The sequence below is a fragment of the Oryzias latipes genome, chromosome 16 (genome assembly GCF_053564925.1).
Source record: "Oryzias latipes strain Hd-rR chromosome 16, Olatipes_Hd-rR_3.1".
In the NCBI taxonomy this organism is placed as follows: Eukaryota; Metazoa; Chordata; class Actinopteri; order Beloniformes; family Adrianichthyidae; genus Oryzias; species Oryzias latipes.
Window position 1 is genome coordinate 20676165 of NC_136252.1, and position 25104 is coordinate 20701268.

Consider the following 25104-nt stretch of genomic DNA (forward strand, 5'->3'; position numbering starts at 1 on the left):
TGATGCTATTGAAACTTTCGCTGTCAGTTTTGTTCCTCCCCCTCAGTCTGCAAGTCTGGGAGTCCCCTGAGAGTGGACAGAACACACACAGACACAGACTCACAACATGTGCTAGTACCTGGGGAAATCCCCTGTAACTGGGACTGTGCTTTTTGCTGTGGCCCCTCGTGTGGAGCATCCGCTGGGGGAAAAGAGTGTGTGGGGGTTGGCCTAAATGTCAAAGGTAAAAAGTGCTGAAGAAGATAAGTGGAAACATGGGACAGGCCCACTCACACAGAGTGATCTCAGACTAAAGGAGGGGGAACCCCGATTCTCTGTCTTCCTCGGTCTTCCTAAGTCAACACAGGCAAAAATATCTCACTTAATGAAATGTTCCACGGGAGTGATCAGCCACAGAGTAAACTGTGAGGCATGTTTGCTTTGAGTTTTTTTTCATAAAAATTACCTGGAGCTTTACATTGCTTGGTTTGTTTTTTTTTTTTACTGTCTGGTTGTCATGATAATGTCACATTTTAAAATGTCCCACAGTTTCATTTGTCATTTTCACATTTCATGTATCATAGGGCAACGATCCGCAGTTCGGAAATATTGTGTAAAACACTAAATGCAAAGACCCCACCCACCTCTGGCACCAAATGTTACCTAGCCACAAAACTTCTTGTACAATGAACTCTGTACATTTCTATAACTTTCCAAAAAATGTGTCAGGAAAGGTTTAAACATGTCTAATTAGGCAGCAGTGGCTCAGGTGGTTGAGTAGGTCGAGCAATGATCGAAGGAATTGGCGGTTCAATCCCCACTCTCCCAGTCAACTGTTGTTGTGTCCTTGGGCAGGAGACTTCACCTTCCCGCCTCTAGCGTGGCTCCACTGCTGTGTGAACGAGTATGAATGATGGTCAGAGGGGACGTGGGCACGTGTTCGTGTTGGCAGCAACACCTCTGTCAGTCCGCTACATTTGCAGCTTAACATCACCAAGTATGAATGAGGAGGGAATGATAAATAGATACACTGTGTAAGCATTTTGGGCGTCTGGAAAAGCACAGAAAAATTCAATCCATTATTATTAATTTTAACAGAGAGCATTATCACGCTTTTCCTAAAATAGCTGTAAATTTTTTAATATAGATAGATGTTGTCCTCAATATTACAACATCCATAATATTGCAGCTTTGTGAAAATAGCATATAATATGTTATAAAGATGAAAAATGTTTACAGACAAGCCAAGTTGTCCTTTCTGTGTGGATACATAATTGAGCCTATGGATTGAGGACAATTAGAGAAAATTGATTCTTAGCTTCTTCTTATTTTTTTGTAAAGGAAACTTTATTTTTAGGCATTGATAAAACAGCTTTCATAGTTGCTGCATAATTACAACACGGAATTTCTGTCCCCAATTTTTATATATATATATATATTGTTAATGCTCTCTTTTATATAATTATAAAAAACATATATATATATATATATATATATATATATATATATATATATATATATATATATATATATATATATATATATATATATATATATATATATATATATATATATATTTATTTATTTATTTATTTATTTATTTATTTATTTATTTATTTATTTATATAAAAACTTTGAATTATTAGGGCACAGAAAGCTTTTACATTCTTAAATTTTTTCCCCCGAAGAAAATGAAAAGTTTTGAATGTGGGGAACAGATGTGTGCACTACTGCTGTTTGAGGTCGGAAACTTTTCGTAGATGCACTGGGAAGGATTTTGTTTACAAACAACTTGTCAGAAGAGCAAAAATCGACAAAGACCTTCAAACGTATTTCATTTATTTGCATAACTACATTTAAGATTTTTTGATGGGTCATTACGGTATTTAATAGATGAAAATCATATCGTCGACGGGTTTTGTTAATGGTAAGAAGAAGGAACCGCAATTATGTTAAGTTGCCTTACACAGCTGCTTGTTTTTTATTAATCTTATGACGTCATTTTTGCCTACATGCTACAGTATTGTTAATACTATAATACGTGATAGAAGCTTACTATTTTTTGTTGCCTTTTTGAATTGTCGGGTAAACTTTTCACGTACTGTGTGTCAGCAACTGTACTGTTAGTGAGTTAGCTGACGGTGATGCAATATCACTTCCTGTCTGAGACCAGCCCGAAGTAAACGGAGGTAATGGAATTATGTTTCGTTTATGAAAACATGTTTCGCTAAACGTAAAAATGTATTTTTAACTCGACCTGCACTAGGTGGGTCGCAAGCCGACATAATTCATAAAGACAACTATTGGGAAAGTGAGTTGTCAGAGTATCTCATGATTTCTAAACAAATGGACCTCTTCTTTATAAATTGGGTCTCGAACTATTCATATCATATGTATCTCAATAAATTCGAACATCTGGAATAATGGTTAATAAATTTTGCAGCCAATGAAAACCCATATTCAAATCTACATAAAATGTGAATATTTTTGAAAAGTTTCATATTAACCGCTGTGACTGTCACAGTCTTTATTGATAATTAATTTAAACACCTCAAAAGGTCTGTCAATCTAGATCAGTTGGTCATCTATCATTTGGAAGACTTTGAACTACACAGGTGTTCAGAAACTGATCACTGACACAGATCCTCTGCACAAGGAGATTCAAAGAGTGCTTTTTTCAAGCACACTGACTGTTAGTCAACTGGGGGAAAAAATGTTTAAAAAAAGATACGCAGATAAAATTTGGGAGGCATTCGGAAAGACTGGAAAGCTGCTAAAGTCAGTTCTTCACCAACTACGCACATCCAGGAAATGAGTTTGAACTACTGCATCTCTTGTGTCACACTACTCCTGAAACTGGAAAGTTATAGGTTTGGTATCCACAGTTGGGCCACACCAATGCCTAAAAATTGGGACCCAATGCCAATCAAGCTTGACGCTCAGCGTTTGATTCGACCCATCTTTGCAGTTCTACCTGACCTGTCAATTACAACTAATGTGACTTTAACTTTACCCAGACTATGGACAAAAAATGAAAGGTTGCTTACTGATTTAATTATATGTGTGAAATGAGAGGAACATTTATATCCATCCATTTACCTTCAAAACTTGCTGAATCCCTTTGGAAAGTCACAGGGTATTTATAGTTATTTTTTTCCAATGAATGTCTCAGAGTTTAGAAAAGGAAAGGCTCGAGATCAGAATCAGTTATTTAAGGTCTTAGAGTGTCTCCAGCCAGTGGTAGTTTGGGAAACATCAACAGCATTTTTGGTTCCTGCTACAAATCCTATGTATAAAATAGACCTACAGGAGTCACATAATATGACCAAACATACAAAAATGTGTATGTTCAACATTCAGCCTTTATTCTCTGTAACAGCTTTGACTTAGTTTTTGCTCAATGGATACAGGACAATGCCATGAGGAAAACCTCCCAAAGTTGAGTGTCAATGTCTCCACTATTATGCTTGTATCAACTCATTTATCCATTTGAATTGTACATTTACCAAAACCCTGCTCTCCTGGTATTTACAGTGTGTGGGCACGGTGAGAAAAAGCTGAGCAGGTGGAGAGTCTTGAGTTGCACAAAGGTGTTGGCTGTGGGCACTACGCAGCAGGACACATGGCAGAGGAAGGCAACAAGCTGACACTGAGGCGCCTGGAGGCTCCAATCCACAAGTTCATTAAAGTGGCTCTACCCACAGACCTGGAGCGGCTACAGAAACACCACAGTAACATACTTAAGGTGACGGCTGAAACCTGGTTGGACGTAGGATCACATCCAAAGCTCAGTTGTATAAGTGTTTGTTTTTTTCCCCCCCTTAATATTTACAGTACCAGCATAGCCAGCAATGGGATCGCCTCCATCAGGAGCATATTAATGCCAGCAGAACTGTTCAGGTACAACTAGTTTCTCTAAACTAATCAAAAACCGTATGTAAACATATGAAATAAAGGGTGGATGTTTACATTTTAAATTTCCCAGCATGCATGTCTGTACAGGTTTCCTGTTCATCTGTAAATTATCTTTGCCTTGAGATGACATTTTCTGATTTTCTTATGTTTTTCTCACTGAAAGATCAAAGGCTGGTGTCAGGCCAGCAAACTGGTACCTTTATCCATTAAGGTGCAAAAAGTATCCAAGAGAACAAATGAAGAGTCAATCATATGTCTTGGAAGTAATTTAAAGTCAAGACCGACACTCAAATGTCCTATAAAATATGTCACACAAGAAGAATCAAAATTAATGATGTTTGTCTGCAGTAAAATGCATTTGTCAAAAAATAAATGAATCAAGTAGTCCAGCGGTCTCAAAAGCTTTAGGATGTACCTTGTGCTGTTCATTAATAGGAGTTAGTCCAGCTGTCATGAACAGAGTTCAACAAAATATTTTAAGAATTAAATGCTAAAAGGTTTTAATTTAATCTCACATTTCACTCATTTTTAGAGTTACCCTACCATTTTTTCACATTTCCGTTTAGTTCAGGCACTTTTTTATTTTAAATTGAGGAGGAGTTTCCAACCATATAAATCTGTTGGGATGCAACCTTTTTGTGTAGAATTTAACTCAGTTATGCTTCGCAATTTCCAAGCTCATAAATGTATTTAATGTTCCATAAAATCGATCTCACTGTAGAAAACCTTTAGTTTGATATGGATATCTGTGCTCACAAATGCCCATATTCAAACATCAATTTGAATTGAATTGGACCACATTAACATGATTGCACTGGATCATTGAATGGTATTATTTTTAAGTTCATAAATCACTACACATAATGATGAACATGATGACAGACACACGCACACACATGCACACACACACACATTGCCTGTCAATGTGCTTGGGAAGTCAGAACATCCCAGAATTCTCAGTTCAAGTTCAAGATCATGCAGCAAATCTAAGCAGCTGTCATTTTTCTTTGTACTTTTAAAGCTTATGCAGACCTGATGCAAAGGAAGTGATACAACACTGAAAAGTACTTACAACAAAATTATAATAAAAGGATTTTACAAATATTTTTCAAACCAAAAAATGTATATATTTTTTAAATCTGGGCAGGAAAAAGCCTTTTTAAGCCTCAAAGATGTGTGTTTGTGTTTAAGTACTTGCATGCTTGTACACATGGTTGGTGTGAAACACCTCAGGGGATGTTGTTGCCTGGGAGCCACCGTGTTTCTGAACGTGAAATAACTCTAAACAGGCACACACCTATCCTCTCACCATCACCCCACAAACCTCAGGGGCGCACAGAGAGTGCTTTCTCATGTCTTCATGGTGTTAATCCAGAGTAGGGGTTTGTTGCCTCTACTTTAGTTGTGGCCGAACGTGTGTGTGTGCGTGTGTGTGAGAGAGTTTATGTTTTTTTATTCACAAACTGACGGATGGAATCATAAATAACTTTTTTTCTCTGTTCCCTGATTACATTTTTTTGATATTTTAATGCATAGGTTGTATTTATTTCACTGTCCCTCTAGATGGATTCCAATTTCTCACCCAACGCAATAATTGATATTTTTCCCCCTCTTGTGTAACGGCACGTAAAGCCCAGGAGAAGAATTTCAAAAAGACCAGGTTGTCTCACCTTCAACACTTCAGCAACAGCTTGCATTCTGAGCCTGGGGATAGGTTTCTGTTTCTTTATTTGTACAATTCTGCAGATGCTTCAGGCGTGTTGGATCCAAATGTAGTCATCAACTTTACAGGTGACAAATATATAACGTAAACCTGAAAAAGGTGTACTAGAACCTATGTGTTAGACCAGAGGGGTTCAATCCAGGTTCCATCCATCTTCATCTGGCTCTTGAAGACAGGGAGTGAACACTGCTATAATGAACTGATACAATGAAAATCCTGTAGTTTCTTCTAAAGCGGCAATAAATAAAAAAAGAAAAAGTTTTAAACAATCCCCAGCTTTACCTTTTATGCGTAGAAAAAAGCAAAAACACGTCACAGGTAAAAAAACGCAAAGTGTTTTACAAATAAAAGCAGGAAAAAAGGGGATATATGCTTTAGATATGTATATATTTAAAAAAATCGTTTATAAAATATAGTGAAATCCATCCATCCATCTTTACCCGCTACATCACTTTTGGGGGTCATGGAGTTGCTGGAGCCTAAATAGTAAAACACTTATTTTTATTTAATTTTTGTTTATTCCTAATGATTTCTTGATTGTGGCCTTACTCCATTTTGTCTTCCCATATGTTGTTATTTTTTTAATAGCTTTTGCATGTAAGGATATGTTTATATGTTTATTTATGTTTTGTAATTAGTAGAATACGTTATTGGCAGCGGGCCGCCCCCTTGAGTCCTGGTCATGCGGCCTGTAGGGCCGGTGGCTGGGATGTAATCCTCCTGTCACCCTCAGGGCATTTCTTGTGTTCCCCAGCCTCATATCTAAACCCGATTAAGCTCTCATCAACCCACACGTGTGCACAAATTCCACATTACTCACACTTAAATAATATTCAGCTTGTTACTGCAAGCCATTGCTGTAAGGTAAGTTGTTTGTGAATTGTGCAGCCATTTTTCTAAAAGCTAGATTCATTTTTGTTTTGATTTTATGTTGCGTGAGGTTAGTTCTCGCTGGACTATTGGCCTGATCTCTTAGTTGTACCTATTTTTTCTGGTGGCTACCCCTAAACAAATGTTGGTTTTCTCTTTGTCTCTCCTTTAATCAAGCACAATGATTCTTTTGAAATGCCTTATTGCTTATTTTCTCGACCCCACTGAAACGTTCACACAGAACCTCTGCTTCTCCGCTCAGCAACTGAGAGCTAACATCAGAGAGATGGAGCAGCTGTGTGGCCGGGTCCGTGCGGAGGATGCCGCGGCTCTGGACGTGCTCGTCAGGCCGGTCAGGGACAGAGCTTCAGCTGCCGCGAGAGACTTTCTGCTTTTGCACTCTGACTCTTCACCAACGCTCACTACGCGGCAGCCTGGATGTGCATCCAGCAACTGCCACAGCGTTAATGACGAGGGCGACAAAGCAGAGTCGGGAAGGCAAAGTCAGCTCCACCTTCCAGAAATCCCTGCAGATCAGAATGCAGCGGAATCCTGGGATAACCTTGAAGGGGTATGCATGGCTGGATTCTGAACTTTTTGCTTCATGTGCAGTCTTGCTAGTTGGGTAGTGGCACTCATTACTTAAAACCCAACTCACTTTAAAGAAGGTTAGATGTCAGGATGTAACATTGCTCATGTAAAAGCCCTTCTATTTCAACTCCCTGCTTCTCCTTAGGGGGGAATAAAAAGGAATCGCCGTGTGAAGTAGGAAAGATTAGCTTTAACTGAGAGGTTTTATTATGTGAGATCACCCAGAGCAACAGGATTTTTTTCTCTTAAAACAAACAAAAACATTATAAAGTATTAGATTCTGTGTTAGAAAAGTTACTCTGGAAAACCTCATCTTAGAAAGCTAAAAGATCCTTGTTTCAAAAAAATTTGTTTTATTTTCTGTCTTGCAATAAAAATAATTTTAGTTTGAGAAAAGCATGCCTTTGTGACTAGAAATGTCTTCTTAAAATAAGAATTCCTGACACATTGGCAGGTTTGTTTTGCTTATTTAAAGAAAATCTACCACTAGGGTAAGAATTTTAGACTGTTAGACTAGATCAGGATTTTAGACTAGAGTTTTCAGATGCAGGATAACGTGAGTTCCTGGGTTTTATTTGCTCATTTTACATAACTTCTCCTTCTTGTTTTTTTTTTAAATCCAAGCATGGCATCAATAAAAACATCTTTAATGAATTTAGGCACAGTTTGAATTTCATGAACTGTTTAGAGACTGACCATTTCAAACTGAAACAAGTTCAATTCTTTTCTTCCTTTGCTACTTAATCTTCTCTGTGACCTGTATGTGTTTTAACATGGATAAACAGAACAGTCATGGGTCAAAGCCCTCTCTTTCTGTCTTGTAAGAAGATATTATTATTAATTATGAATTAATTGCCCTTTTGCCCCTCCCCTCAGGACTTGAAGGAGCTGAGCAGCTTGGTGACCGAATTCTCTCTGCTCGTCCATGTAAGTACAGTCAGTCACTGAGAATTCCTTTTTGCCTCTGTCCCATTCTAACAGTGCGTGCTCTTCTGTATGCACATGTCTGCCCGGTGAACAAACACAGAGGCTGCTCGGCAACACTGTCTCCATGAAGTAGTGTGCGTTTGTGGTGGAGTTGCTTAAGGTTCCTTTGAGACGAGGTGGGACGGATCCGCTTAGGAGAACTGCTGGGGCCCGAGGGGCCCTCGACTAGGACGAGGGGAGAGAGGGAGGAGGAAGTGAGAGGGAGGAGGGACCGGATTTGGAAGAAGACAGCAGGTTGTCACAGGAGGGGGAGGCCAGGGAACCGAGGGATGCAACCGGCAGGTGGAGAACAGACGGTTCAGATTATGACTCTGTCCTCAGGGATGAAAGGAGGAAAGCAGGGAGTGAGGGAGAGTAGCAGTGAAGGAGAGAGTGAAGATGTTTGTTTGTGCAGAGGAGGCTGCAGAAAGAGCATAGACATGTTATAGCGTCTCAAGGGGGAAAGACGCCGTTAGGGACCAATACAACCACAGTGGAAACACTGAGTGAGTGGTTGTGTTTTTGTTTGTTTCTGTTTATGCGTCATGTTTGTTCCCTCTCTTTGTATTTTTTACTTTGGAGTCTTCCGACTAAAATAAAGCACTCTTGAATATACGGTTCTTACTCAAAAAGTGAGAGTTTTTGCTCCTTTTTTGCTCTGAATAAAAGGAGATGAAATTAAGGGAAGAGGTATTTTCCAAATAAATCTAAGAATGCTGTTCTCTTTCTAAGCTCTTTTAAAAGCAGAGATGCCATGTGTTTCCTAGAATAACCACTGCCAGACTGCAAAAACAGCCCCCCTTTGAAAGAAGTCAAAAAATCTTCAAATTTGAAGAATTGGGGAAAAAAAATTCCAATTTGGAAAATTTTAGGGGAAAAAACTGCCAGTGGGGTAAGAAGAATGGTCTTACCAAGTATTCTTATTTTCAGAAAAAATACTAGTCACAAAGGCATGTTTTCCTAAACTACAGTTGATTTTGCTATTTTAGAACGTTCTTGATAAGATTATTTTTAAAAGACATTTTTGCTTGAAACTACGTTTTTTAAGATTTCGTTTTTGAAGTGCAGTGTAAAAATGTTCCTCTTCTTTTAATTGTATTTATTTATTGTTTCTTTTCTATAGAGAAGAAGTACAACTTGAAAGCTAAGACAAGGGCACAGCTGAGTATAGAGATGAGGATGCTCATCTTTTTTCTGCAGGTGGTTTTTAAACACTATGAACAAAGTTTTTTTTTCCCACGAGAATGAACTTAAAATGAAGGGAAGTAAATAAAAATGTGAGTTTGGGAAATTGATTTTTTGATCAGAGGAGAGCCGGTGAAAGAGACAAAGACTACTTTTGCTTTTTGGGTTTTTTTAATGGAGGAAGAGGAGAAAGTGCTTCTTGTTTGGTCACTGTGTCCAACCAACCTTCATATGGAGAGAGACAGCTGCCACTCTGAATATTTCATGAGATTTACACAATGTCACACATTTAGACGCATGCACACACACTTTCTCAGTGTACGACTAACCCCCTGTGAAATCTGTGTTGATTGTGTCCTCCACACACACACACACACACACACACACACATTTTAACTTAATACAGATTTGAAGGTAAAAAAACAACAATCTTTGTTCCCAACAGGTGGCTGGTGCCCCACACTCACACCAAAAATCATGTCAGTAAACGCTCAAATGCGAGTGTGCGTTAATGTGCGCTTTTGCGAGTCTGACCCCCTTACTTCAGTCCCAGCAGGAGAAGATTGACAGCATCGAGGACAACATCAACACAGCCTCAACCAATGTGGAGGAGGGAACCAAGAGCCTGGGGAAGGTGTGTATCTTCGAATGTGTGTGTGTGTGTGTATGTGCCGATGATCCGATGCGTGTGCGTGGGGTGTTTGGGAGATGGGGAGATCGATGGCACTTTGCCTCCCAGCCATTCCACAGCGTTTGTCCCTATTGATCCGCCCAAATACGAAGGAAAGCTGCAATTAAGGAAATAGAGAGACGAGGAGGGAAGCGGAGGGTAGGGAGAGTGATAGAGGTTGGAAAAGAGGGGGGTTTACATGTCTGTGTGTGTGTTGTGCAATTGTTGAGGAGAGGTTTAAATGACTGTGTAATCGTTTTTTTCTGGGGGTTTTGTTGTTAGTTGGGTCCAGTGGAGAACTTGCTGCCCACTGCAAACAAGAACTTTTTGTCACTAATATGCAAAAGGACTCCCCACTTCTTTTGGAGCCTTGCTCTGTTGTTAAAGGTGTCCCTCTGTGAATCTACAAAACAGATTACAGTTTATTTTCGAGTTTCGTTTCGCCCCCACACTGCAGAAACTAGATGTGAAGAAAGGAGACTGTTATCAGTGAAATGGTAACACACCAGAGTTAAAGAGCAACAACTAGGAACAGCATTTTTCTTGGTCTTGACAGGTTTTTCTGCCACCGTTTGATGTTTTGAACTATGACCTTATACTTTTCAGATTCAAGAATGAAGCCATCTTTCTGTTTTGGCTTACAATATTTGAATAGAACACACAGAAAAGCAGTTTCAATAATAAAAGTACACAAACAAAACTGTAAGAGGGTTACGTTTTGAAACAACTTTTTCACCTTCGTGGCCAAAATGTTGTTCATAAAAATAAGAAACTACTTTTTAAATTAACCTTCTTTTTAGCTGCTGATACTTAAACAAAAATTAATTGGCAGTATATGAAAAAATATGTGGAAAAATGCTCCAGTGACAAAATCTATATATTTCCATCGTATTTAGTCAGTTTAGCGCTAAAAAACACAAACAGAAACAAAACTTGGTGAATCTAAACATCTTCTTATAGTCTGTTTTCAGTTTTAATTAAATTATTTTAGTTGTTTGATTAAAATGACATTTTTCCTATTTGTAATTGAAAGTACACACATTTTATTTATACCATTTGCATTTTATAGTTTCAAATTGTGTAAAACAAAAAAAAATCCTTTTTTTATTGTACATCATAATATCTGCTTTTTTGTGTTACAGTGATTCCAGTTGTGATGGATGGATCATTAATCCATCCATCCATCTTCTTAACCCCCTGTAAACCTTTCTGGGTCACACATATAAATAATAATTTAAAAGTTGTTATTGTTTTGTTTCTGACAGAAAATTACACCTTTTAAAATTAAATATTTTAGGTTACAAAATTCTGGATGAATAAACCCAAACTAACCAAACATTTTCCTCTCGAGAAGCACTGAAGTTCTTTTTTAATATTGAAATCTAAAATACTTATTTCCGAATGTCTTTTTTCAATTTGTATTTTACTATGTGGTTTTAGACTTTTTGAGACAAACAAAAGAAAATGCGAATTGGCTATTTTGCCTCGAGGGAAAAAGCTTTTTTTTTACATTTATAACGAGCTAAACTTTTAGTTTAGTAATTATAAAATGTATTCTAAATAGATTTAAAATCTCTTCTTCTGTTAATGAAATGTACCTACATGGCCAGGCAAACAGGAGGGCATCCTCCCTGTAAGGTCACTGCTGGATGAGTTGGGCTGCTCATCAGATGAAGGGGCAACGAGATAAACTAGATGAGAAGGACGTTAGATGTTCCAACATGTTTGAACACTTGTAATCTGTCATCAGGTCAAACTGCATTACACACAAATGCACACATTCGTAGCCACACAGCTCCCCCAGTTTCCTCACCACCATACGCAGACTCCTTTTAACTCCGCTCAGATGAAATTAAAATTCCCTCAACTGCCACGGGGGTTTGGGACGAGCAATGCCAGCTTTTGAACTACGTTAATTTAATGGTGAGGTGTTAATCAAGTGAGTGTCTCCGTGTGTGTGTAAGGATGGTCTGGAAATCAGTCATTAATTGCCATCAGCAAAGAGCACCTTCGACTCTGATGATAACAGCTGTAATAACACACAGGCCACATCTCTCTGATTTCTCCTATATGAAGATAATGAAAAGGCTTTGATGGCGCTCTGCAAGCGTCTGTTTATAGATGCAGGCTTGTTTGTGTGGCTTTTTTCCTTCCACCTGGTGTGGGCTGATGTGTGATCATGAAGGGATACATGCATGCAGAACGCCTCTGAAAAGGCCCGTTTGTTGAATCCCACTAACATGTCTCTTCTTCCTTGGATTGCAAGGCGGTGGGCTACAAGTTGGCGGTGCTGCCGGTCGCTGGGGCGCTGCTGGGCGGCGTTTTGGGAGGGCCGCTTGGCCTGCTGGCTGGGTTCAAAGTGGCTGGGGTGGCTGCTGCCCTCGGAGGGGGCGCCCTGGGCTTTGCTGGAGGCAACCTGGTCCAGAAGAACCGCCGAGCTCAAGTGGACAAACAGATGAAGCAAGTGACGGAGCCGCCGCACGAAGGACAGCAAGGCGTGGATGAATGACCCCACCAACCGAAAGCAGCAATGACAGCTGGGAAATGTCGGTAGAGGGAACGTTTATGCTGAGCTCTGTCCAGCAACTACAGCCTTAACTTCAAATGAAAAGGCCAAATATATATGAAGTGTCATTCACTTCAGATATTCAGCTTATTTATTTTTAACTGACTAGAGTACTACTAAAATGTTCAAATGTGTCTCCAAAAAATATATATTTTTAGTAATATTCCATATTCACTTATTTCCAGATTACTAATCTACTTGGTTTACAAATGCCTCCATTCCTGTCTGTAGAAATGAACTGAAATGGCTGTAATGGTGTATATGAGGACAGTGATTATGCCGCTTTATGATTTAACACCTTATTCTTATAGTACTACAAAAAATAGTCTCACTAAGTGCCAATGTTCAGACATCTTAATGAACTGTATTTCATCAAATCAAAGAAGTCTCTGTGCTGTCCAGCTAACAAAACAGGAAATACCTGAAAAGATTGTTTTTTTTTAAAAACAAAACGCATAAGACAACATCTGTAAAATGGTTTTTAATGTACTTGTCAACCCGTTGTTCTCTGAGATGACCGTTTTTAAAAGAGCATCAAACTCCCATCAGGACTCTGTAAGTGGGCTGCTATGTCACAGGTGTCTGTGGTGCTGGATGGAACAATACACATGGGTTTGCAAACATGTCGCTTCAGACTTCATCTTTCACCATTTGCCCCCCCCCCCCCCCCCCTCCACTTTCCCACAAAAAAAGAATAAATTCCCATTTTGATTTCAAGATCATATTAAACACAAACAGTTTTTTAGCATTGAAAATGAAAAGAATTCACCTTTAAATATTGATCATTTTATCAGTTTCTTCACATCTAATTGGGTCAAAATAATGTTTTTTGTTTGCAGGCATATTAATGATTTAAGTAAAAAACAAAAACAATGTGCTGAGGTTACAGCTTATTAAAAATGATATTTAAAGGTGAGAAGGGTTGGAGCTCTGTCCGCCTCTTCCGCTGTCACTCACTCAGGATCTGCCTCACAGCATGATGCTGCCACCACCAGGCTTCATGAAGAGCTTGGTTGTGTTTCTGGCTTAGTTGAACTTTGCTGCTTTGACGTGTTCCATTGAGGACATAAAGCAAACACTCAACATTTGGACACTTAAACAGTTCCTGTTCACTGGTGATGACAGACTACTGGAATCTGTTCAAGTTCAGAACTATTAAAAAAAAAAAAAATAACCCATAAGTAGCGTCAGAGATGGCGTCCACAGCCGTGATACCAACAGGTCAAGGAGGGAAGGGGTTGCATCTCAATAGGAGGGAGGCGCTGAAATTGCTTTATCTTTTGTATCGAGCTGCAACAGTTGAGGCTTTCCAAAGTACTTTCTAAACATTTTGTGTTAGTAGAAGATACGGAGGTAAAGCTACTTCAGACATGCATATTTGTCAAAACTTGTGCTATAAAAATGAATTAAGACTAGAATTGGTCTTATTGAGATGCACCCATAGGGTCGGTGAGACTTAACAAGACACATTAGACAAGCAGGACCACCCACATGTTTAAAAACCATACAAATGGAGTGAGGACAATGTTCCTTTTGCTTTTCTGACATAAGAGTAATGAAAAGGAATTAAATAAAGAAAACTGTGCATTTTAATTTAGACCAATAATGTGATTCCAATGCAGCACAAACATATTTACAAGATCAAAAAAATAAAAGTAAACTTTTTTTTTGTCTTAATACCCTCCCATCACACAGGCCGAGAACATTTTCTCTTTTATCCCTGTTCCTCTTAAATCAAAGTAAAAACTATATGAAAGACTTATGAAAATATAGATTATTCCAACATGGTTGTATTGTGGACTGCACTCTCCTCTTCTGTTAATGTCGTTTTCTTCTGATCCTTCTTCGTCATCCTCATCTTCTCTATCTCCAATAAGGGGGTCACTGCTCTGTACCGCTAACCTGTCCCAACCCTAACCCCCTCCTAACCCGGCGTGTGGCACTGAGTCCCAGGATCTCCGACAGGCTGTTTCCTTCACAGCTCATCCCGGTCCCTTCTGAGAATAGTGTAGCGAGTCTCGCTGGGCGCTAGCTTCTGAAACGAGCTCTCTGGAGGACTGCTGGCTGCTTCATTTTCCTCCTAAGAAGAAAAATCAAATGTGTTACCATCACAAAAATCCCTTACTCACAGTGGGAGCCCATTCTACCCACTGACCTGTCCTGGCGTGGAATCTGTCGGATCTGGACCGTGGTGAAACTCCCGGTGAAGCTTACCAGAGTGAAGGTCCAGAACAAACTGTCTCAGCTTACCGGGAACACTGCAAAAAAACACAAACATGTATCTAAATGTTGACCATCTACTAGGATTCAGAGGGATATCCTAACCAATCAAATCTAACAGAAAAATCCCTGCCTAATTTGAGTCAAAATCCCACCTATTGGGAGTTTTTAGAAAACAATCTTGCAGCAAACGTCTTTGCTTCCTTTAAGTCTAAAAAAAAGTTGCAGGTGAAAAAAGCAAACCATCCAATTAACAATTTAATATTCCCACAAAGTGTTGTCTAAGTGTAAGCATTTGCTTTATTCAGTCAACGAGTTCAATTTAAGTGTTACAATGAGAAAGAACATATATTTTCAAGCAGCAAAAGATCTTAGTCCCATCTAGACACGTCAGCTAACGATACGCATCAAAATCCGGATCTGCTCTGCTCAGCGTTGTCACTCACAACAGACCAAAGTTTACTGTCATAACACAGAGGCACTGCTGGTAACCGGTCATAATCCCATGTTTCAGGAAAAAGCAGACTAGCAAACAAAAATGCACATATATATATACACAACATACCCTGTGCTAATGTAATTGCAAGCTGTGTGCTACATGCAATGTTGATGTGATGTAATTAGGTTGTGGAGGGCTAGTCAGTCCTCCGGGCTTCTGTCTATCTGATCAGGCCCTGATTGCAATGGGAGTGGGGAAGGCCAAGTGGTGGTGGGAAATAAATAAGATTAAATTAGATTAGACTGGATTAGTTTAGCACTTATTGCACGTGCCAAATCATGTCACATTAGCTCCGGTGTCCTGGCCCATTCATAAAGGACAGATTTTAGGAGGTGTGACATTTCTCCGTTGTCGGGAGCACAGTGGATTATGGAGCCTGTGTGTGCAACAAAATTCATTTTATTTTATGACAAAGAAATTCTATTATGAACAATTACGCATGCAGGTGGGTGATTTATTATGTGGCTTATTGGGCAATAATGTCTCAAAAATATTCAAGAGAATCCCGTGTTACTGATTAAAATGTGGATAATTACATTGAATTTTGAGAATTTGTGAGAAGGCTTCATTTTTATATGGGAAGTTTTGTGCTGCATAAAAACGAACAAGAGAGAAGTATTTTCTAAAACATTTTTACTCTTCAATCTTCCCATTTGATTTGTAACAAGTTTGTTGGGATCATTCAAATAACCTGCATACTTACGCGAGGTCTTTGAAGTCAGGAAAGACATACATGTGTCTGAACGAGTCTATAGCAATGACAGGACAGTCGGCTGGAGTTTTCTGGATGTGGAGCAGAGGATGTCGGAATTTATCGCAGTCTGCATGAAGGAAGTTTATGGACCCTGCGCAGGACACAAGACATTAGCCCTACTTCTACTCAGTGCTACAAGAAATACTACAAAAAGTCACTCTCGTACCTTTTTCACTGATGAGTTGGCGAGCTACTTCATGTTGAAACTTCTCTAAGCTTTCGGTGTCCTCTTTAACGTGGAATAAAATAAGGAAGGGGAGTCCCTCCTCAGTCAGCTCCTGGAGAGGACACAAATATACCAAAGATTGAGGAAAACCGCATTTGGCTCTTTTGAGAGTCAGTAGATGGACAGTGTTACTACATGCACCAACCCTCAAAATGTAGTCAGTAAGGCTGAAAACCGGCTACAAACCTCTCCGTTTTCAAAGGTGATCTCTCTTACAAGAGGAACACACTTGTCCTGCGTCCATGCGTAGGACAAGTCAAAGTTCGTGAGGGAGCCGAGGTAGACCATGTCAGGGGCGCTCTCACCCACAGGCTTGTAGATGACGTTGTCTCCACTGAAACGCTCAGACGCTGATACTTCACTGCAAAAAGGAAGAACTCAATTGTGAGTAGAACGGCCTTGAGGAGATGACGGGTGCAAATCTGGATCAAGGCGTGGGTTTTCTTACCCGATAGCAGCTAAAAATGTGCAGTCATCTCGAAGGATGTTCGCAACTTTTTCAAAAGTGTGATAGTTATTGGAGTCCTTTTTTTCAAAGAAACCAATTATGTTTCTCCTGCTTCTCTGTTAAAAGGAATTGAAAACAAATAAGAAGGTAAATAATTATTGTTTAATTAAATAGGCATGTCTACTAGAGTGTTCTTTTTTAAACACTTACATCTACTGAAATAACTTCCTCCAGCGAGTGTACTTCTTTTACTGGATCGACCTGCTGCTGGCGGATGAAGTCAGCAATTGCCGTCACTGACCTCTGACCCCTGTATTCCCTCTTCATCATCATCCCGTTGCGGAACAACTTTAGAGTTGGATACTTGGTGATCCGGTAACGCTGAGCAATGTCCGCTGCATCGGGAAGCAGAAAAAGGAGAAGGAGGATTTAAGCAAAGAAAGACTAATCAATTAATGAAGAGCAAGAAGAGGAGTAGAGCACAGGGGGATGGGTGGATGAGAAGCAAAGCAGTGGCAGAGATGGCAGTTAAACCTTAGTCTGCAAAGGCTGCCCTCAGTCAGCTCTGAGCTCTGATCTCCCACATGAAAGCGGCCTCCCGCCAAGAGTAAATATTCTCTCTGCACACACTAAATGAGTGTGTGTGTATGTGTGGCAGGTGTCAATCTCTCCGTGGGGAGTCTCTAAGCCTACAGTCTTCACAGGAAGCAGCAGTTTTGTCATTAGTCTTCAAACAGTTTGCAGGTCATCAATAATTCTCTTTAATTTGCTTTATCTCAAAAGGGCTGGTGGTGTTGTGCCCGGGCTTTGGAGTAACGGGCATCTTTGTGTGCATATGTGCATCAAATACAGTTTGAGAAGACACGTGGGCTTTTATTGGGTCCTTGTAATAAAACTTAGCACAAAAAGGTTTTTTTTTAATGGCTTGTTTGGTTAAAAATTTCATTGCAGTGTTGCACCGGGAAAACTCTTTTGGCCAAACGGCTGATACTGCTGTCACATCTCGCTTCGTGGAATAGATTATTGCAATTTAACCATTTCATATTCGACAATTATATTTCATAGAACCATAAAAAGGCACAACAGCTGCAGCATGGTCACACATTGCAGTGGGATAGGCTTCCATTCTTCAAGCAGCCCTGATCTAAGGTCAGCCTGGTCACGCAGACAGACAGCATCTTTTCCTTGATCCCACAGGTATTGAGGTAAATGCTGGTGGAACGCCATTCCATCTTCTTAAACTCCACAAACTCCTAACTTGTCAGTTATTGTTGCCTTCTTGAAGTGCAGAGTTAGGTCACAGACTGGAGATATGGGATTACCACTGTTTGCACAATCTTGATACATCTCTGTATCCAAACTCTCTCCAGGATGACAAGCTACATATTTTCCAGCAATAGACATCCAGCAGGTTTCCTTTTTATTGGCTGAACCCTTCAGGAAAAAAAAAATCAGTCAACCAAATACTCCTCACTCTCTTCAACTATCCTCATGCCCTCCTGACTAATCCATGAACTTCCTGTTTGGTCCTCCCCACCAGGCCTCCTTCCTAGTAGTTTTTAACTCCAACATCTACTCTACCCACACTCCTATTCTAAACACACCTAAACCATCTCCATCTGATTCTCTGAATTTATCTTCGAAACATCTAGCATGAACGGTCCCTCCGATGTATTCATTCCTGATCTAATGTATCCTAGCCACTTCCAAGACAACCTCAACATCTTCAGCTCTGCTATCTCCGGCTGTCTTTTCTGCAAGGCCCTTATGTCTTTAAACCAGGAGTTGGGGTTGAAGGCTGCATTCCTTTTTCCAACATACCCTGCTCTGGCATGTTCTAATTTGCTGGACACACCTGATTTAAGTAATCAACTGTGAGTAGAGGCACCAATATCTGGAAAACATGCAGCAACACCTACCCCCGAGGCCTGGAGTCCTGCTCTAAACCAACATCACTGATCAACCACACTTCTCCTTTTAGTGCAGCAAAGCACTTTTACACAATTTTAATTCACAAGGCTATGATACTAAACAATTTGATGTTCAATTTAAATACACCTTCACATACCTATTGACAATCCAGCAAACAGGCCCAACAGGAAAAAGGAGATGAAAGAATGGTCACATGCAGTGCGAGCTATAAACCAAATCAGTCATAAACATTGGCTGTAGATCTGTAAGGCCCCATTTACACTGCATGGTTCAAGTGACCCAATTCCGATTTATTCCTCTCATGTGGCACAGATCGGATATGACCGGTGAACGTGTAAGCAGGACAAAACCGCATGGATTCAGGCCTCATTCATATGTGGAAATAAATCGGATATGAATCGGATACGTGCATTTGCGTGTGCCATGTGAGCAGACAGATCGGATATTCCCCAGTAAATGCGAGTCGTACGTCAGTGACGTCAACCCAGAACACCACCAACTGAGATCATATGACCTATTAAGGTGCTTTTGTGCGCTGATTTTGCTGTTCGAGGACAGCTGGAGCCCCATCAGCGTCGTACCTTTCAGCCTCAGGCTTCGTTATTTCCGGTCCCGGTCGGGACGCAAGCGGTAACTAATCAAGCGGGACACCGTTGCTCTAAAACAAGCTAGAAGCCGTTTATTTCTTTGCTTGGATAAGACTGTTAGTACAGCACAACGTTTGCAAACACTTCCTCATTCAAAACTCAGCGAGAGCACATAAGCCGGCCGAGCAGCCTTCCTTTTTCCTCTCCCGCGCATCCCCTCTCGTGCGCCTGCCTCATTCTGGAGTGCCCAAGGCAACGCCTCCTTCTGTCGCTGTGTTGCCTCCATGACAACCGCAGTCACACAAAAGTCTGAAGGAGGTCCGCAGAAGGCGGAAATGCTGCTACGTAGATGCTACGTTGAAATTTATATAATTACACAGAGATGAACTAAATTGATAAGAAGAATGGTTTTGATATAATTACAAACATATCTACTGTTTAGGGCAAGTGGATGTGTCTTTGAGGTCTTATGCATGTGATAGAATGAACCAACACATTTCTGCTAAAAAAAAAATAAAGCTGATAAACATATCTTTAAAGCAATGGTATCCAACTCTGACATTGTTCAATCTAATTTAAATGATAGTCTTCCACTCGCCACCACTTAGCCTCAAACAGCATGCAGGTGGCAGATATGAAAAACTGAACTAGTGAAAGTACTGGCAAATGCAAGCTCGTGTGTTTTTCTGCATGAGTTGATGAGTAAATATTTAAGGTTCCAAAGAAACGGATGTGAAATAAGTTTGTACTGTTGCTTTATGTAGTATTTTCATCCTTTTTTGACTCAGCTATTGCCTATTTCAAAGTTTCATTTGTTTTGAATAACATACATTCATTTCACACCATTATTTATGCTTGTCTACAGGAATATTCTGTAAAAATAAAAAACATTTGAAAACTTTTTATTTCCACATGTATTATTTTAAAGATATGAATGCTTCGTTGGAAAAGCAGGAAGTGAAAGCAAAACCCCTGCATGTCTGTGTGTGCACACCCGTGTGCGGTTTTGCATTTAATGTCCTACATTTCAACTACAAAGCTTATTTACAACTACGTATTAAAGTATTAAAGTTAAAAATGAAACTAAACAGGTCTTAGGGCTGCATTTGCCTTTTCTAGACAACAGCTGGTAGCTTATGTAGTCACATAAACACACAAACTGACAGCAACATGTAAAGTAATAGTTTACTTTGTAAGACTGTGTTTGTAGAACCATTTCTAAAACGTAGTTGATTTAAAGATCTAGCAACTCAAACAAATGTTACTTCATTCAAGTAACTATCAGCAACTATATATTATCTGGAATCTGTCGTCTGAGAAACTACAAAGATTGTTTATTGTCATTCAACATCAGGGGTGTCAAACTCATTTTCACCAAGGGCCACATCAGCATAGTGGTTGTCCTCAAAGGGCCAGATATATACATGTAACTAAATGTAATGAAAAATAAATGTAATTATTCCTTAATGTTAAAAAACTCATTATTTATAACTGTTTAAAGTGAGAATTACAGTTGCATAGAAAACACATGTTTGCTTGTTACTCCAGCATTAATCCTTTAAAATTTTGTCCGGTTGTTAAAACCCACAATCAAACTGTCCAAATGAATAAAGAAAAAATAACATAAAACTGAGCTAGAAAGAACGTGTATTACATGTGTAACGTTTTACAAAAAAAGGCTCCACACAGCCTTGCATCCATCTGATGGTTTGATGACAACAATTTGTCTGCATATAGACCTGAAAACATAGAATAATTACAACAGCAGCTACACATAAACAATATGTAATCAACTAAAGAAATTTTTTATTTTAAGAATTTAAAAACTTTTACGCTCTCACGGGCCTCATAAACTGACATGGCGGGCCTCATTTGGCCCCCGGGCCTTGAGTGTGACACATGTGATCTACATAGCAAATCTATCATAGAGCCAAAAACGGCTCATCAACCACCATGATCGAGAGCTGCTTTCAATTTCTAGATGCCAGAATATTTGGTATTTAAGTGTAATGTCTTTTTATGCTGTAGTTCTTCATTTTCTGGACTCTGGATTCTAAAAGAATGAAACTACAGCACAAATGCCAAGCGCTGATCAGAATGTTGTGATGACAATGTTCATGGAGAACAGAAGGTGGATTGGGGATCTTCAACCCCAGGTGTGTCATGCACAAACACATTATAGTGCCTATATCATGCTTTTCCCAAGCCTTCCAGAGTAAACTATACCCATATATATGATAATATATTACCCTTGGCACACTAGAGAACGATTTTTTGAATGAAATACAAGTTATTTTTGCAGCTCATTTACTACTCAGAAGTAAGACGACTGGATCTCTGAGACACCAGCTTTCTCTCCCATTTCATGACGTCAACCTAGAGCCGGCCTTGGCAGCGGTTCGATGTGTCGTCCACAAAAACAAACAGCATCTGAACTTTTGCATAGATGGATGTGCATATTGTGAATATGAAAGGAAAGAGTTTTTGCCAAACACCGCTAGCTCAGCAGAGAAACTGCGTGTGTGTGTTAGCCTGGGGGCGGTGCTGGCAGAGCAGACTCTTCCTGAAAAGCGCGGTTCTTCACTTTGTGACGTCACAACGTGAGAACCCTGAGAAACCTGAAATTCAGCTGGATGCCAAGAATGAAATCTACATAAAGCAGACTAGTCTTGGGAATTCGGCCCAAAAACGTTAGTTTATACTTCTCATTTAGAATGTGTTAGTTTTGACACAACAACAGGGACAGGTCTGTGTTTTACAAAGAAGTGAGACAGAACGGACGAAATTATTCGGTAAAACTCACAATGCTGGTCGCAGTCAACACGAGCAAACACCACCTGTTTAGTATCGGGGAACTCCTCTCTCACGATGTTTGACGCCTCCTCAAAGATTGGATGCAGCATCTGGCTGAACCTACACCTGTGGAAAGTTTGACAGCAAAACTATTTCAAACACTCGACTTAGTTTGATTACATAGAGATTCTTGACTTCGCTAAAGCACATTTTTAAAAAGACTTCAGAGTTCATTTGGCAAACAACTATCAGTACCTCCATTCAAAACAAAGTCAGTGTTAAATCACTGTGTAGAAATTAGGTTTCAAAATCATTATAAATGTCATTAACAAATTAAATAAATAAATAAATAAATAAATAAATAAAAAAACACCTTACCAGTCAGCATAAAAATTAACCAACGCCACCCCAGCTTCATCTGTAAGGACGACCACAAACAGGAAAAATTATTTGTATACAAGCCCTAAACATTCAGTAAAACAGTAAAAATTCTATGTTTGCTAAAAAACTAATTGCTGTAGTACGCATAGATCCTGGGGTTTTTGGTTATCAGAAAACAAAATCATCAAATGTACTTAAACGTTTTTTACTCCGAGAAATGTTAAACGTAATGAAATAATGATCTAACAATCCAATACTGATCTGTCAAAAAGTTCTCGTTAAATTATTTATGTGGGCAGCAAATTATGCCTGTAAGAACATAATATGCAATGTTAAAGTAGTTCATACAATATTATAATGACATGAATTATTTATTTTAATTCAATTTTATTTATATAGCCCAACAATAGTCATCTGACTAAAAATGTTTTAGCCACACTGATCAGCTAATTGTAGCGCCTTACTTAGGACGTCATCAATGTTTGAAGATTCCAAACTGACGATTTCTGCTTGTCCAGGAGAAGAGAGGCCCATTACCTACAAGCACAAAGGAGTTAGATGAGCTGGCAGTTTAAACATAAGACAGACAATCATTTGGATGATTCAGCTGCTTTACACCAACTTGTACAGAGGAAGTGCAGAAATTAGATCAGCCATTAGATTAGATCAGCCCCAAGAAAATGGGGGAAATCATCCCCCATAGTCAGTGTACGTTATTCGCTCTTTAGAAAAGTTTAGTCATAAAACAGCAGGGATATAATCTGATCCTAAACCTGTCATTAGGAAAAGTAGCAGGACAGAGATCTGTTGACTCCCCATTGTCTCCAGGTCCTCATTTTGACGTTTTTCTATACTAGTCACAAGCTTAATATACAATAAACAATGTCACCTTTTCTCTGCCTGTGGAGCTACCTATTTCCAACACAGCCCAATTATTTACAGGAAACCTGTGAGTGTGTGCACATGCAAATGTGAACAGAACTTTCACCATATTATCAACTCACATGCATGTAAAATGACAAACTGAAATTTTGAGTCTTATAGTAAATTCACCTTTTTGTTGGAATACTGTTTATTTTTTTAAGAAATGAGCTGCTTGTATACTTCATTACAAGTAAAAAGTTATGGTATAAGCGTCACAAAAATATGTTTTAAAAAAAATTCTTACAGTGTGTAAATGAGTTTTTCTTTACGTAGAACAATGCCAGTCTCCGTCAGTGAGAATAAAAAGACTATTGACAAAAACTGTGAACTAAAAATAAAAAAAAGCAACAAAGGTTTTACAATTAATAGAATATTTAAAATAGGAATATTAAAGTTATTTTGACATTTGGAAGGTAAAAACAAACTGGACTGCGTAATCCCTCTTTGTTGTGTTTTTTAACATACTTTGTCAAAAGTTTAGTACAACATAGCCAAAAAAAGCATTCAGACACAAAGCAGCAAGACCACAGCAAACAAAAGACTTGTGTGACATGTGGTGACTAAAGATCCTCTTCAAACAGGATATAACAAGAGTGAAGCATTCACAAAGTGACCATCCTTGAAGAATTTATACTGTTTAAAGACAGCTTCATTGTTTGCTTAAAAGCCCAACGGTTTCATCTATAACTGTCTTTATCGTTCAGGTATTATGTTTTACCATCAATTCAAACTCCAACTTTATTTATTTGTATAGCACCTTTCATTCCAACTGAAAGCACAAAGCGCTTTACATAAAAGCAAATAAAATAGCCATAAAATTTAAAAAATTAATTAAAGTAAAAAACACAGGACAATCACACACAAATGGCACCTCTCCTTCACCATAACCATCAGTTCTGCATTTTCAACTTTCCAGGTTGCACACACTTTTTGCAGAGCTTCTCAAATTACACGTTTGTCAACTCCAGACCAGTAAACTCTACTGCTTGGCAGATCAGCAAGAAGTTTTCATTTCAGGCCGACCTGCGCTTTCTTCACTTCCGGGTTGTCAGCCAATGAGAATTAGCCACAACAGAGGAATTTACCAACCGGCGACCATCAAACACTGTCACACATTAAACCGCAGAGTTCGCGAATAACTTTCTGTGTGTGCAGCAGCCACTAGGCATTTTGCAACGAAGCAAACAATAATACATAAGCAAGCCCATCTTGCAATTAGCAAGTTAGTTTGTGCTAGAAACGAGCTAAGATAGCTGAATGTTGACTGATGTTCACTACATGATGATACACCACGTTTTCAATGGACCATATTTTGGGACAAAATTAAAATGGAAGCAAAGCACTTCTCTTTTGCCAGCTCCGTAATGGTTTATATAAAAGTGCATTTTATATAAACCATAAACAGCCTATACGACGTTGACAAAGCACACTAAGAGTAGAGTCTGGAACAAAATAAATAAATCCAGTCAAAATATCTCCTCGTTGAAAGTTCCCTTTATCTCTCATACCTATAGTGAGTGAGCTGGCTGAGGATCACCCTTACCACACCAAACACTAAGCGTCCAGCCACAGACCTTCATCGGTTAGCTAATGCTAACACCTCAGCAGAAGTCACTTGGCTAACATTAGCTTCATCTGGTAGCTGACGGCAAGTCCGAATATGAAGAATATGATGCTTACCAGCAAGATAGTCGTAATGGAGTGGATTTTAAGATTGGCAGAGTGGATTAATTGTTTCATTTTATGGTAAAGGTTTTTGAGGAGGGAGATGCCCAAATCTTTCTAGTACGTCTCGACGCCGCTCTTCTCCGGTGCAAGAAACAAACGGCGAACCAATCTCACGGTGACTACGGAAACGTCAGACCTACTTCCTGG

At 39.2% G+C, this 25104-nt stretch overlaps 2 protein-coding genes across 6 annotated transcripts; one reads left to right on the forward strand and one right to left on the reverse strand.

Annotated features, from left to right (window-relative positions):
- Positions 1 to 1724: 1724 nt before the first annotated feature.
- stx17 (syntaxin 17) lies at positions 1725 to 13088 on the forward strand. 5 transcript variants are annotated; one of them, XM_078932623.1, is made up of 8 exons: positions 1742 to 1906; positions 3359 to 3417; positions 3514 to 3724; positions 3814 to 3879; positions 6750 to 7058; positions 7955 to 8005; positions 9777 to 9863; positions 12166 to 13088. In XM_078932623.1, the coding sequence occupies exons 3-8, from the start codon at positions 3602 to 3604 to the stop codon at positions 12406 to 12408; spliced, it is 879 nt and encodes a 292-aa protein (XP_078788749.1). In that variant the 5' UTR covers positions 1742 to 1906; positions 3359 to 3417; positions 3514 to 3601; the 3' UTR covers positions 12409 to 13088. The 5 variants fall into 5 exon arrangements, with proteins under 5 accessions (XP_011483531.1, XP_004078161.1, XP_078788750.1 ...); XM_078932622.1 differs by lacking the exon at positions 3359 to 3417 and adding an exon at positions 2092 to 2168 and having other exon boundaries at positions 1776 to 1906; XM_011485229.4 differs by lacking the exon at positions 3359 to 3417 and having other exon boundaries at positions 1725 to 2168.
- Positions 12932 to 25096, reverse strand: erp44 (endoplasmic reticulum protein 44). The gene is made up of 11 exons (XM_004077868.5): positions 24910 to 25096; positions 22770 to 22842; positions 22303 to 22342; positions 21935 to 22050; positions 16823 to 17007; positions 16613 to 16728; positions 16351 to 16525; positions 16105 to 16216; positions 15888 to 16029; positions 14621 to 14723; positions 12932 to 14545 (listed from the first exon to the last, which is right to left on the reverse strand). Exons 1-11 carry the CDS (start codon positions 24967 to 24969, stop codon positions 14441 to 14443), a joined length of 1227 nt encoding a protein of 408 aa, XP_004077916.1. The 5' UTR covers positions 24970 to 25096; the 3' UTR covers positions 12932 to 14440.
- Between the last annotated feature and the right edge of the window lie 8 nt (positions 25097 to 25104).

What these genes read in the sequence shown, in the direction of transcription:
- stx17 (XM_011485229.4), top strand. Translation starts at nt 3,602, where the DNA reads ATGGCAGAGGAAGGCAACAAGCTGACACTGAGGCGCCTGGAGGCTCCA. An exon ending in CCTGGGATAACCTTGAAGGG is followed by an intron (nt 7,059 to 7,954) that starts GTATGCATGGCT and finishes CCCTCCCCTCAG; the next exon opens with GACTTGAAGGAGCTGAGCAG. An exon ending in AATTCTCTCTGCTCGTCCAT is followed by an intron (nt 8,006 to 9,776) that starts GTAAGTACAGTC and finishes CCCTTACTTCAG; the next exon opens with TCCCAGCAGGAGAAGATTGA.
- erp44 (XM_004077868.5), bottom strand. Translation starts at nt 24,969, where the DNA reads ATGAAACAATTAATCCACTCTGCCAATCTTAAAATCCACTCCATTACG. An exon ending in TGTTGACTGCGACCAGCATT is followed by an intron (nt 17,008 to 21,934) that starts GTGAGTTTTACC and finishes TTCCCGATGCAG; the next exon opens with CGGACATTGCTCAGCGTTAC. An exon ending in AGGAAGTTATTTCAGTAGAT is followed by an intron (nt 16,729 to 16,822) that starts GTAAGTGTTTAA and finishes TCCTTTTAACAG; the next exon opens with AGAAGCAGGAGAAACATAAT.